The 12,202-nt window shown below is 46.0% G+C and overlaps 1 protein-coding gene and 1 pseudogene across 13 annotated transcripts in view; both read right to left on the minus strand.

The window, feature by feature from the left end:
- PPIP5K1 (diphosphoinositol pentakisphosphate kinase 1) overlaps nucleotides 1-12,202 on the minus strand; it is a 50,534-nt gene that overhangs the window by 19,241 nt on the left and 19,091 nt on the right. For 6 of the 12 annotated variants that reach the window (XM_082648487.1, XM_082648483.1, XM_082648475.1 and 3 more), the window contains 3 exons: nucleotides 9,589-9,714; nucleotides 5,130-5,312; nucleotides 3,508-3,645 (listed from right to left, as the gene is read on the minus strand). In XM_082648487.1, coding sequence (XP_082504613.1) covers nucleotides 3,508-3,645; nucleotides 5,130-5,312; nucleotides 9,589-9,714 — 447 coding nt within the window. Of the gene's footprint in view, nucleotides 1-3,507; nucleotides 3,646-4,303; nucleotides 4,356-5,129; nucleotides 5,313-9,588; nucleotides 9,715-12,202 lie in introns of those variants that run through there. The other 6 variants (XM_082648486.1, XM_082648485.1, XM_082648476.1 and 3 more) reach the window with 3 other exon arrangements.
- On the minus strand, nucleotides 557-1,471 carry LOC309818496 (forkhead box protein K2-like; annotated as a pseudogene). The gene has a single exon. The product of its transcript is annotated as a forkhead box protein K2-like (transcript).

The raw sequence follows: 12,202 nt of genomic DNA on the forward strand, positions 1-12,202 counted from the left end.
TGAGATCCTGCTAAACACCTAGTAAATGGCCACACTTAAAACAGACATGCAGAGGAAAAACATACACAATGTAGAGGTTTAAAAATTAAACAAATTAGGGCTTCCCTGGTGGCACAGTGGTTGAGCGTCCGCCTGCAGATGCTAGGGACACGGGTTCGTGCCCCAATCCGGGAAGATCCCACATGCCACGGAGCGGCTGGGCCCGTGAGCCACGGCCGCTGAGCCTGCGCGTCCGGAGCCTGTGCTCCGCAACGGGAGAGGCCGCAACGGTGAAAGGCCCGCGTACCCCCAAAAAAAAAAAAAAAAAAAATTAAACAAATTAAAAAGCTAAACAATGGAAATACTATGCACCGATTTCAAAGTGTCCTCTGAGGAGGCCTGGATTCACAGACAGCCTAGGAATAGGCTGGAAGTACAGGTGGACCACTGAAACAGGGCAGCACTGTGTTCATCTGTTTTGTATACTGGCCAACTGGAGGAGGTATCTTTTGAAGAAAGGGTTCCTCAGGAAAAGTTTGAAAACCATCTCTGTGCAAACTTCAAAAAGATACGTATGTCAGCCTATGTATAGCTGCCAGCCCTTGTCTGCAGTCCTGTAGTAGGGATAGTTTTTCGTGATGTACGAATAAATTCCATTTAGGGTGAGTTGTTTATCAGGAGCCATCGTAATTGCTTGTACAATTAATTGTGCATAGGAATAAGGTGGCTTTGAATAATCCTTTGGGCTGTCTCCACCTGAAGCTTCCTTCTTATTTTCTGGCTGTGAGTTGTCGGCCATTAAGTTGAGGTCAGATGGTACCACATGGCCCGTTTTGTACCCTGAAGACCCTGCTCCCCAGAGGGCTGGATGGACAGGAGTTCACAGCACTGATGGTTCCTGTGGGGGAGGGGAGGGGGCTGATGAGGTGGGCCATGGTGTCTGGAATGTTGATGGTCAGTGGGGAGATGTGAGCCTGCACGGGCTTCACCAGGGACTCGGGCGCTTCCTGTTTCTCCCTCTCCTTGCTGGACAGGGCAGTGAAGGTGAGTGATCTTGACGTTTGTGCTTGGGAACCTGAATGTGCACATGCGCGGCAGCTGCAGCGGCGGCACCCCGCGCCTTTGGAACACGCCGTCCACGCACATGCCATTCTTGCCAAGGCAGCACAGGTAGAAGTTGCCACCCGCATCGGGCCCGGGCTGCGCCGACGGCTCCAGGGCCGCCCCAGGATGGCCGCTGCCGCCGCCGCCCGGGGGCGTTAAGATCTCGAGGTGGCGCTGCAAGATGAAGCTCGAGTGGCCCATGCTCACGTCCACCGAGCCCTGCGACAAGTTTCGCCCGATGGTCACCGAGCGCTTCTTCATCAGGTACTCGAACTTGCAGCCCTCGAGGCGCGCCACTGCCCAGCCACCCGGTGGGGACCCGCCCGCCCCCAGCGCCGCCGCCCGCGGGAGGCCCGCCCACGCCCGGCAACACCGCGGCCGCTGCCATGGGCCTGCGAGGGCCCGGGCCGCCTTCCAACGCCGCCACTGAGCTGAGGGCCGAGTGAGGCCGAGGGCCGAGCGAGGCCGCCGGCCGGCGAGCTGCAAGTGGCGGCAAGGGGCGGGACACACGCAGCGTGCCAGCGTCAGGCCATGACTGATGGCGGCGCCCGCCTTGACCTATCTTTAAGTTTGCTGATTTTTAATTCTGCCTGCTCAAACCTTCTAAGAAGTCCTCCAGTAAATTTTTCATTTCTGTTATTTGCTTTTCAACCCCAGATTTTCTGTTTGGTTCCTTTTAATATATATATATTTTAAAAAATAAATTTATTTATTTTTGGCTGCATTGGATCTTCCTTGCTGTGCCCAGGTTTTCTCTAGTTGCAGTGAGCAGGGGCTACTCTTCGTTGCGGTGTGCAGGCTTTTCTCATCGCGGTGGCTTCTCTTATTGTGGAGCACAGGGCTCTAAGCGTGTGGGCTTCAGTAGTTGCAGCACACGGGCTCAGTAGTTGCAGCACGCGGGCTCAGTAGTTGTAGCATGTGGGCTCAGTAGTTGTGGCATGCAGGCTCAGTAGTTGTGGCTCACAGGCTGTAGAGCACAGGCTTAGTAGTTGTGGTACACGGGCTTAGTTGCTCCGTGGCATGTGGGATCTTCCCAGACCAGGGATCGAATCCATGTCCCTTGCATTGGCAGGTGGATTCTTAACCACTGTGCCACCAGGGAAGTCCCCCAACTCCCTTTTTTTTTTTTTTTGAGATGATCATATGGTTTTTTTCTTCTTCCATTTGTTGACATGGAGTATCACATTGATTGATTTGCATATATTGAAGAATCCTTGCACCCCTGGGATAAATCCCACTTGATCATGGTGTATGATCCTTTTAATGTGTTGTTGGATTCTGTTTGCTAGTATTTTGTTGAGGAGTATTGCATTTATATTCATCAGTGATATTGGTCTGTAATTTTCTTTTTGTGTAGTATCTTTGTCTGGTTTTGGTATCAGGGTAATGGTGGCCTCATAGAATGAGTTTGGGAGTGTTCCTTCCTCTGCAGTTTTTTTGGAAGATTTTGAGAAGGATGGGTGTTAGCTCTTCTCTAATTGTTTGATAGAATTCACCTGTGAAGCCATCTGGTCCTGGACTTTTGTTTGTTGGAAGATTTTTAATCACAGTTTCAATTTCATTACTTGTGATTGGTCTGTTCATATTTTCTATTTCTTCCTGGTTTAGTCTTGGAAGGTTATACCTTTCTAAGAATTTGTCCATTTCTTCCAGGTTGTCCATTTTATTGGCATAGAGTTGCTTATAGTAGTCTCTTAGGATGCTTTGTATTTCTGCAGTGTCTGTTGTAACTTCTCCTTTTTCATTTCTAATTTTATTGATTTGAGTCTTCTCCCTCTTTTCCTTGATGAGTCTGGCTAAAGGTTTATCAGTTTTGTTTATCTTCTCAAAGAACCAGCTTTTAGTTTTATTGATCTTTGCTATTGTTTTCTTTGTTTCTGTTTCATTTATTTCTGCTCTGATCTTTATGATTTCTTTCCTTCTACTAACTTTCCAACTCCATTTCTTAAAGGCTGTCTTTCCCCTAGTATTTTTAAATGCTAACTTCAACTATTTCTGGATTTTCTACTTTGTTTGCTTGGTCTCTGTTTATTCATGTACCAATACTACACTGTTTTTATTATAGAAGTTTTATAAAATGTTTTAAAATCTGGTAGGGCCAGCATGACTTCACTGCTCTTCTTTTCAAGATTTCCTTGGCTATTCTTGCTTGGTTTTTTTTGTTTTTTTTTTTTTAATGACAACTTCAAAATCAATTTGTCTGACTTTAGAAAAACAGTACTATTTTTACTGAGATCACATTAAATTTATAAGTTAACTTTGGAAGGAGTGATCGTTCTATGCTTTTGAGTTAACCTATGCAATTAAACATTTTTTCAAGTCTACTTTTTCAGAGTGCCTATCTTTTTAATTTATTACTCATGTTCTAGGAAGCATGGGAGTGGGGGCAGAGATAGTGGTACAAGATAAGAGTATTCTCCATACCTGCAGATGCCTGTGCTTGGGCATCAGTGTGGCGCTGGCAGACTCTACTCAAGAATTCACTCACTTGACGCAGGGAAAGGGCATTATGCAGTGTTTCCAGGGGGTAAATGGTAGGCACCATGGAGCACCCTTCAAATCCTGTTAGAAAAGAGATGGGCAAAGTCAATGTTATTCCTGCTGGATATACCCCAACTGGCCAAGGAAGCATGGAGGGTCCCTGAGAACCATCAGGAGTGTCTGTGGCTTTTGGAGTGTGGGGTATCCAAGATTCTCAGGAGAGGGAACTCTTTAGAGCCCCTACAGGAGTCTATTTCTGTCACCTCCAGATTTTCTAAAAAGTCTTCCTGCTAAGGCCTCTGGGTGAATCAAATCACCTCTTATCCTACCTATGGAAAGCCTGCAATATTCCATGGAAAAATCAACAGAATCCCAATGAGGTAAGCACCTACACTCCTCTTGTACTTTCTGGGGGAAATAAAACAAAGGTCCAGAGGTAAGGGGTGAAATTGTAGGTCTAAATGAGAGGTAGGGAGGTCATGGAGCTGGGAAAAAACAGCAGATTTCAGGGATCATGTACAAGAGAACCAGATTACGGAGGAGGGCTTGGGATCTGAGGAGGGGTTCATGCAGATTTAGGATATGGGTAGAAAGGCTAGAATATTGGAAGCAGGAGGGCATGCAATACACATGAAGCTCAGCTCAGGAAAACCGCATGTATGAACAGGTTGGGGGATGGAAGTTCTTTCTTGGTTATTTTCATCACTTCAAAGCTTCTTTCCTCTGCTCTCACTGAAGACCCCAGACTTGCTAGTATTTCTCTATTCCTTCAGGAAAATGAGGCAAACCCCCTAGAAAAAAGAATAAATACCGATTCTCTGCTCTGAACCCAACAATTCCAATGTAGATCTACATTGTAGGGTGAAGGGTAAACCTAAATGTGTAACTCTAATCCCAGGGCCTGTTGATGAAAAAAAAAATGCCCCCATTAGAGGATCAAGAAGCATACATCTCAACCACTTTTTTAGTCCCCAATATTTCCTATGCTTCCTTTATATCTCCTTAAATGGATTAAAGGTAGGCAGGACAGCAATATCTATTCAAGACACAGCTTCCTGTCTGACAATGATTAAAACCTATATAACTAAAAAGGATTATACCTGACCATCTTCTAACCTTCAGCCCTTGTTTTCTTCAAGTATTCAATTGAGACCTCTATGCCTCAATTTCCCCCTGTACTCTAGTGGCAGGAGGGCAGGAGAGGTACAGTCTCCAGCTTCTCAGAACTGCTAGAAAAACACTTGGATTTGAAGATGGTGGTAGTAGAGGGTCATAGAGATAAGAATAGATTCCAGGGCAAGAGACTACTCCTGTACCAAATAGCACTGGGAATAGGTAACATTAGGAGGCAGTGAGGAAGGAGAACAGGAAGGGGAGGAGCAGCCAACGCTACAGCTACCAGGCAGCCTGGCCCCAATCCCATCCAAGCAACTAAATGCAAGTCACATAACCTTAGAGTAAATAGGAGAAAGGAATAGGTGGGCTCTCCTGCCAAAAGTGCAAGAAGCAAAGCAGTCAGTCCCAGCCAGGGTAGTGGCAGCAGCCAGCTTGGTGGCAGGGGGTACCGTAGAGGCACTCAGGATCATCCTGGCCTGAGCGCAGCCAGTTCCGGAAGAGGCGCAGGTGGTAGGAGCACTGGTGCAGGTGATGCGCCAGCGTGGCATCCAAGGAGACTGGCCAGCCCCCTGTGCAGTCAGAGGAAAAACTGCGCAGCAACCGGACCACAGGGTGCTGGTCATCCAGCAGCTCTTGGAGGGGTTGGGGGAACCACGGCAGGAAGCACAAAGATAAAGAAAGAGAAGAGGGAGAGACAATAAGGGGGGTACTGGATGACATAAGCATTCCTGGGAGGTGGGGCCACTCAGCTCCAAGGTGAGGTAAGAGAGAAGCAGAGATGGTCAGAGCCACAGGACATGTCTTGCAGGGGCGAAGAGTATTGGCATCATGCTAAAAGAAGTCTAAAATAAGTGAGTCTAGAAGAAGGGGCACGTGAGACCTCATCATACAGCAGGCCCTCTCCTTTCTCGTTGTGCACAATTCAGTCAGTGCTTGCAGACAGCAGTCACATCGTTCTGGATGGGGTGAGCTGGCAGTTCTGTAGCTAGGAACTCCAGTGTCCCCAATCATTCTTGGGCAAACCCTAGTTAGGGCTTGTTTCTCAAACAAATGTATTTATGAGGTTGGGATAGAGATGAAAAGATTTGAAGTCACTCAGAGAAGAGGGTCAAGAGTGGTATATGTTATCAAGATAAAATTTGAAGCTAAAAAAGCTCCTGAGGACTCAGGCTGGGCTCCCTGGACCAGACTCTAAGATAGCCACAGACAAGGCTTGTGTTAGGTAACTGACGTAGATTAGCAGGAAACCAGGTGTCCTTTAAAACAGCATGTAAAAAACGGAATCAATATGTGAAAATGCCAATATTGATTAATTATCCTTCATTCTTGTTCAAATACATAGACTTTTAAAAAAACGTTTGCATAAGTCTTAAGGGACACTGTAGCAATTATAGAAGCCAAAAGAGATAATTTTATATTTTCTTCCCACTGCTGGTGAGTTTAACTGCACTTTGTTCAGCTAGACGAGTGGAAAAGCTTTAATCCGAAACTACTTACTATCTTAGCTGGTTGGCAAACTTTGTGGATATATGTGATTCAGCTGCAAATGGTTGAAGGCAGTGAAAGGCATGTGGAAGGGGTTTAAGAGGAACAGTAGGAAAAAGATCTTGGGGAAGAGGTACGGGGCCTTAACTGATAACAGGAATATGGTACAGAGAAAGTAGGATCAAGGTAGCTGAGGATGACTGCTCAGAACCCCCAGACCAGAATGGGCTCCACAGGGTGATCCCATGAGACTATGGTTTCCAGAGACCTTAGTCTGGATGTCAAGAGAGATTTCTGTACCAATGGTCATACAGTTGTGTGGGTCCCTAGAAGAGAATGAGCTTGGCAGATCGGGTGGGTACACTCTGACATTCTGGATGAGGGAGAGACACAGTCTCTTTCCCACTATATTAGTTCACCTTGGTTAAGTTCAGCATGCGGTTTACTAATGGGCCATACTTATATACTTGATGTAGTCACAGGATGTGACAGAAGCTTATCAGGAATAGAGGGAGGGATGGGCTGAGGGGTGTTCTCCCATCAAAGCAAGGAAGTAGCACTGCCTTGCCTCCTTTCCAAAGCCAGGTCCAGTTCTTCCAGCTGCTATTTCAAAGCCACACATCATGGCAAAGAGATGGTGGTGATGGACAGTAGGCTGGCACATTGTTGTGACTAATCTGCTGCAAGCAATTGCAGACAGAGCATCCACTCTGTAATTGCTGGGTCAGTCCAGTAACATTTGGCCATGGGGTAGAGCCCTCATATTGTCCTGAGGGCCAAATTAAATCTAGATGATCTTCAGCAAGAGACATAATAGCTCCAAATCTTTTTCTCCTAGATTCCTGCTTCTCAGGCACTTTAGCCTCCAAGCTCAAGTACAAGAAGAACAAAGGCCAGCAGAGCCCTGAGGTTGTGTGCAGGGTGCTGGAGGAGATCTTGAATTTACTCTCTTGCACTATAATTGTCCAGGTCTTTCTTCCTCTCCCCCTTTTGGTAGAATTAATTCTTCTTTACTGGTGAGGCTGCTAACCAAGCCTTCAGGGAACTAGAGGTATATAGGCTTGAGGATATGCTTTAGGAATTTGGATCTTTTCTCACAGAGCCTAAGAGTTAGGAGAGTTGTGATTTAGCTCTGATGTCAGGGGCCCAAGTTCCTAGTACCATCTTCTGTTCCCTAAGTAACAAGTCTCATAAGTCCAAATCCCAGGCTGTAGTGTTGGGGTTGGTGCCTGAGGGTCTACTCTGGAGATGACTGTGGCACGAAGGCCAGAAGAGCTTGAAGCTAACTGTGCAGGCAGTCACGCCACTCTGAATGGGAAGCTCCTGTCACAGGCACAAACAGGAGTGCAGGTGGGGGGTAGGGGTATAAACTGAGCAAGTATAAGCTAGTCAACATAGGGAGATTTCACCAGTGCCTAGTGGAGATGTATGGCCTTACTGGGCTAAAATCTAGCAGCTGCCACTGTCTAAGGAGCAGGTGATCAGCACCTAGAGTTTTTTCAGCCAGGAAGCCAACCTAATTTTACCTCCCTCAGAGTCTTAGCTCTTGAACAGAAGAAAATCGTATCTAACAAAACTGGATTTACCTTGAAGACAAGATACAATGCGGAGAGGAACTAAGGATATAAAGGATAAAGCAAGGAGTAAGTCCTGGATTCCTCTGCCATACCCTACAAAGAGACCACAGCCCTTCAGTTTTGGGTTTACGCAAATCTCTAAACTCTCCCACCTTAGTGTGGGCAGACCCTGTTCTTCAGTATTCTTGAAATATTATTTATTCCTAAGCTCCCCCGGAATCTCCAGTAGACATCTCAACTCTTCACTTCCCCTTCTCGGAGACTGCAGTGCCATAAGTAGGCTGGGGCTGCATGGAAACCACATGGAAACCCTCAAGGCACAATTCTTTTTCCTTTACCTACCACCTCCTACTCCTTTTGTTCTTTCTTGTATCCCAAATCAATCTGGACTCCTGTTTTCTAGGCTCAGACCCTAGGTTAGTAGTGACGTAAAGCAGATGTCAGGAGCACAAGAGCCACACAAAATACACACAATGGGAGGAGATAGGAATATGGAGATGGAAAACAATATACCCAAGACTAATGCCTTTATGGGTAGGCTTGGGAACTGGGAACTGCAGCACTGCTCCAAAAGGGAAGCAAACTAGTCATCCACTCCAACAAAAGAGCTGGTGAAAAAACAGGAAGATCAAAATTACGTAAGCTGAGGAGTTGGGGAAACAAATAGAGAGAAGAAATGGGGATGATATAGGTAATACTACGCTCCTTCTAAGAAGGGGAACCATTATCATGTTTGTACAAAGCCTGGCAGTCATGTGATGGGAAAGAAAGAGGTTTAATTCATGTTTCGGTGATGATGCTGAAAAAAGTGACACAATGGTGATGATGGTGACCATGGAAATAAGACCTTGAGTGGCCCCAGGAATTGGGCAGCCAGGCTGCAGCCAAGGCTAAGGTCTGTCACAACAAGTGATATATCCCAAGAGCGACAGTTAGTGAGTGGTTCAGAGACAGCAGGGTGTGAACACAGTGGAGGGAGAGGGAAAGTCAGTGTTAGAACTCAGAGGTTAAGTGTCTGGAGGTGACATGGTGAGGAGGAATGACGTTGAGTCAGAAGCAAACGTACCGTTAGTCGGATGCTTTGCAAACGACACAGAAAATCGTTTTACGGCCGGGACAAACAAGAGCTCTGGGGAGAAAAGACATCACGGGGATTATACCCACCGCTGTCCCCACCCTCTGCTCTGGAATTTGCTCACGATATACTCTGTTCTTTACAGTTAGTATACGACCTGCTCCCACCCCCGCCCCTTAGATTCCTTACTACCACATTTCAATCTTTTCCTTTGGATAATCTCCTCTCAGGAATCCATGTGTCATCTCTACCATAATACGGTCCCACAAACAACCCTAATCTCACCACCACATCCTCTTTCTGATCATTTACAAAGAAATAAAATCTTTGTAGAAACTTTCATCACTTCCCCCAATCTCTTTCCATATCATTTTTCCTGCCTTGGCTGAACAACTTCCCCATCCCTGATTTCCTAGATCTTAATTGAGGCTCCACTGCATTCTTCCTGACCGTGGATCATCCTCCTTGGTCCCTACCTCTACAGGCCAGAATCCAGGAAAGAATACAAAGGTGGAGTAAATTGATGTAGCAGGGCTGTATGTGGCTGATTATGAAGGGATAAGCATAAATAAGTAGTATTTGTATGGCGAGAGGGAATGCAAATGGAGGGGTGGATGGGGTCTTGGTTGCTTCTCCCCTCTATAACTGATGCAGAAAACTTGTCGTAAGGCTAGTGTCAAGCGCCATCTTAAGCGTGAATTGTTCTTGAGCTGTGTCCTTGCTGGCGGACAAATGAAGAAAAGAGTTGCCCCCCAAAACCCACCCACATACCATCTCGGTGCTTCAGACTGGCAGGTGGTAGCTTTTTGCCTTGGCTGCGGGCGTAGTCCTGAAGATTCGGGGCGCTGGAGGAGCCGCCCAGCACTGTGGTGCTGAACAGCCCCGTGCACTGTGAGCCTGCAAGGCCGGGAGTGCATTAGTAGCCACGCAAAGCTGCAATTACCACACAGAAGTACGCACGATTTCACATGACAACATCAGGACACACACACATAACCATTCAGAGCCACCACCACGTGGCCACTTCACATAACCACAAACAGCTTTCACTACTGTCCACAGCCACACTGGGCAAGCAAAGTGAGGATGCTCCTGAAAGTCTACTTGGCAGATACAAGAGGCCACTACAAATACAGGGTTAGTCATATTAGGGGACTCAAAGCTACTGAAAGGGATAAACTATGCTCTCTAGGTGGCTCTCAGGAATGCTCAAAGAATAGGTAGATTCCTCTAGATCTCCCTAGATTTAATTCAATGCTCCTTATGCTGGATATAGGGTTTGAAGAACCCAGAAATCGACTCCCTTATTTGTTTAAAAGGAAAGAAACTTTGACTGAAACTAGAGACTAAGTTTAGAGTACTCAACTCAAATTCAAAGTTCTCATAAGTTCCAATTCCTCCTAAATTTTTCATCCAGCGTTCCCTCCCTTCTATTTTCCCTTAGGCCTTTTTACCTTTCCCAAGAAAGTATGAGACTCACTGAGTTTTTGAAGCTGGAATGGATTCAAAGATCATCCAGTTCAGCCTTCGTACTTTAGAGATGAAGAAACTGACATTCAAAAGGGATCTCATTTGTTCAAGGTCATACAGTTTGTTAGGAGCTAAGCTGGACTAGAATCCAGGTGTCCTGACTCAGGATCAACTGTGTTCAGTTAGAAAAGAAATAGTAATTTTTTTCATCAAGAAGAAACAGAGCATTGTTTCTGAAGTGAAAATGGACACAAATTGAAAGGCATGTGAAGGGTCAGGTGATTATACGCAGAACATGCCTACTAACCGCTGAACACCCTACTCAGGAGAACCTCGTGAGCAGAAAACAGCGAAAAAGATGTTTTTTCTACTCTCGAAAGTTTATTGTCTTGTAAGTCCTATGCTCAAAGCCAGATGCCCACACACATAAGTTCAAAGAAAGCAAAGAGAACTCTTGACAGTAAGTGGAGTAAATAAAACTTGAAAAATCCCTGAAGCAAATAAATCAAGCTAGTCACTGTCCCAAGTATCTGATCGACAGTAGGGTTGGGACTCCCATGGTCCCGTCTCCTACTATAGCCCACAGGAGAGAATGGGCAGGAGGAAACAAGATTAACACTCCAGTTTGTGGGATTTTCTCCTCTACTTCCAAATCCATCTTAGCCAAGACCCTGGGTTTGACTTGGGAACTTAACATTCATAGGGGAAATGGACAGAGTGGAGACGTCAGTTTCCTTTGCGCCCACAAAGAGGGGATATGGTTTCAGGGGTCCCAGCATTTCAGGGTCACCACATAAATCAAGAAGTTCAGATGGCTAATAATTTCCACCCTGGAATTAAGGACCACTCCTCTGTGCAGCAATTTCTCCTACGTTTCATGTTCAAACAAGCTCAAGAATAGAGTTCCAGAGAGAAATAATGGTTGCTAAATATGTCTGCTTTTTTCAGAGAAGCTGGAACTAGCTGGCTGTATCCCAGCCCACCCCCAAGCTTTGTTCTACATTTACTTCCTCCACGAAATAATTTTCTGGCATAGTCCCACCAATCCTGCCGTGTCCAGTCTTGGATCATCTCAGGGGGTAGTCTTTACCTTACCACCACCATCTGTCAACCAGACTCATGCCTCTGCCTTGTTCTTGACAGCACTCCCCCTTAACTGGGCCAGACACACCTATCCTCTTTCCCACCTACCTGAAACCTATTCTCTTCTGGGGTTTCTGGGAAAAGAAGTCCATATTCACAGATCTAGACATTTGTCATTTATTTTTCATGCACCAAACCATCTACCTCATTTTAGGGATGTAGAAGGCAATCTACTCCCATAAACTTAGCCTGGAAAATTACCAAAAACCTTTCTTCCCATTTCTGGTCCAAATGCTGACCGTTTTGGGGCCAAGAAATTGGGTGCCAAGGAGACCTTTCTCTTTCAACAGAAAAATGAAAGGAGCTAAATGGAGAGAATAATAGGACAAGATAGAAAGAGCCAGGGGACCCAGTCTAGACCCCACACCACTGTCTCTACCTGCCAGTTTTGGTTAATGGCTCACAGGTGCTGTGTTCAAAGATAGTCCCTCCCAAGGACCCCTCCCCACTCCCAAAGAATACAATACCCTCTGAGGCTTGGTCCTTCCTGCAGTCTGTGTTCTTAGGAAAGGTTGAATGATGTTCTCCACCCCTCTCCAGGAATCAAAAAAATCAAGAGACATTCCCTCAAAGTCCTGAGAGAAGCCTCTGCCACTACACCAGTCTCAGATTTGTCCCTCAATTTTCAGGAAGGAAGGAAGAAGAATTACAGGATTAAAAGAGGATGAAGGGGAGGGCACGGAGGTAGGAGGGGCCAGAGCAAGGATGTAATAAACACAGGTCTCAAAGGAAGACATGCCACAAGTTCTCCAAATGAGGAATATGACCGTTA

Source organism: Grampus griseus, assembly GCF_964374135.1.
Source record: "Grampus griseus genome assembly, chromosome: 2".
Classification (NCBI taxonomy): domain Eukaryota; kingdom Metazoa; phylum Chordata; class Mammalia; order Artiodactyla; family Delphinidae; genus Grampus; species Grampus griseus.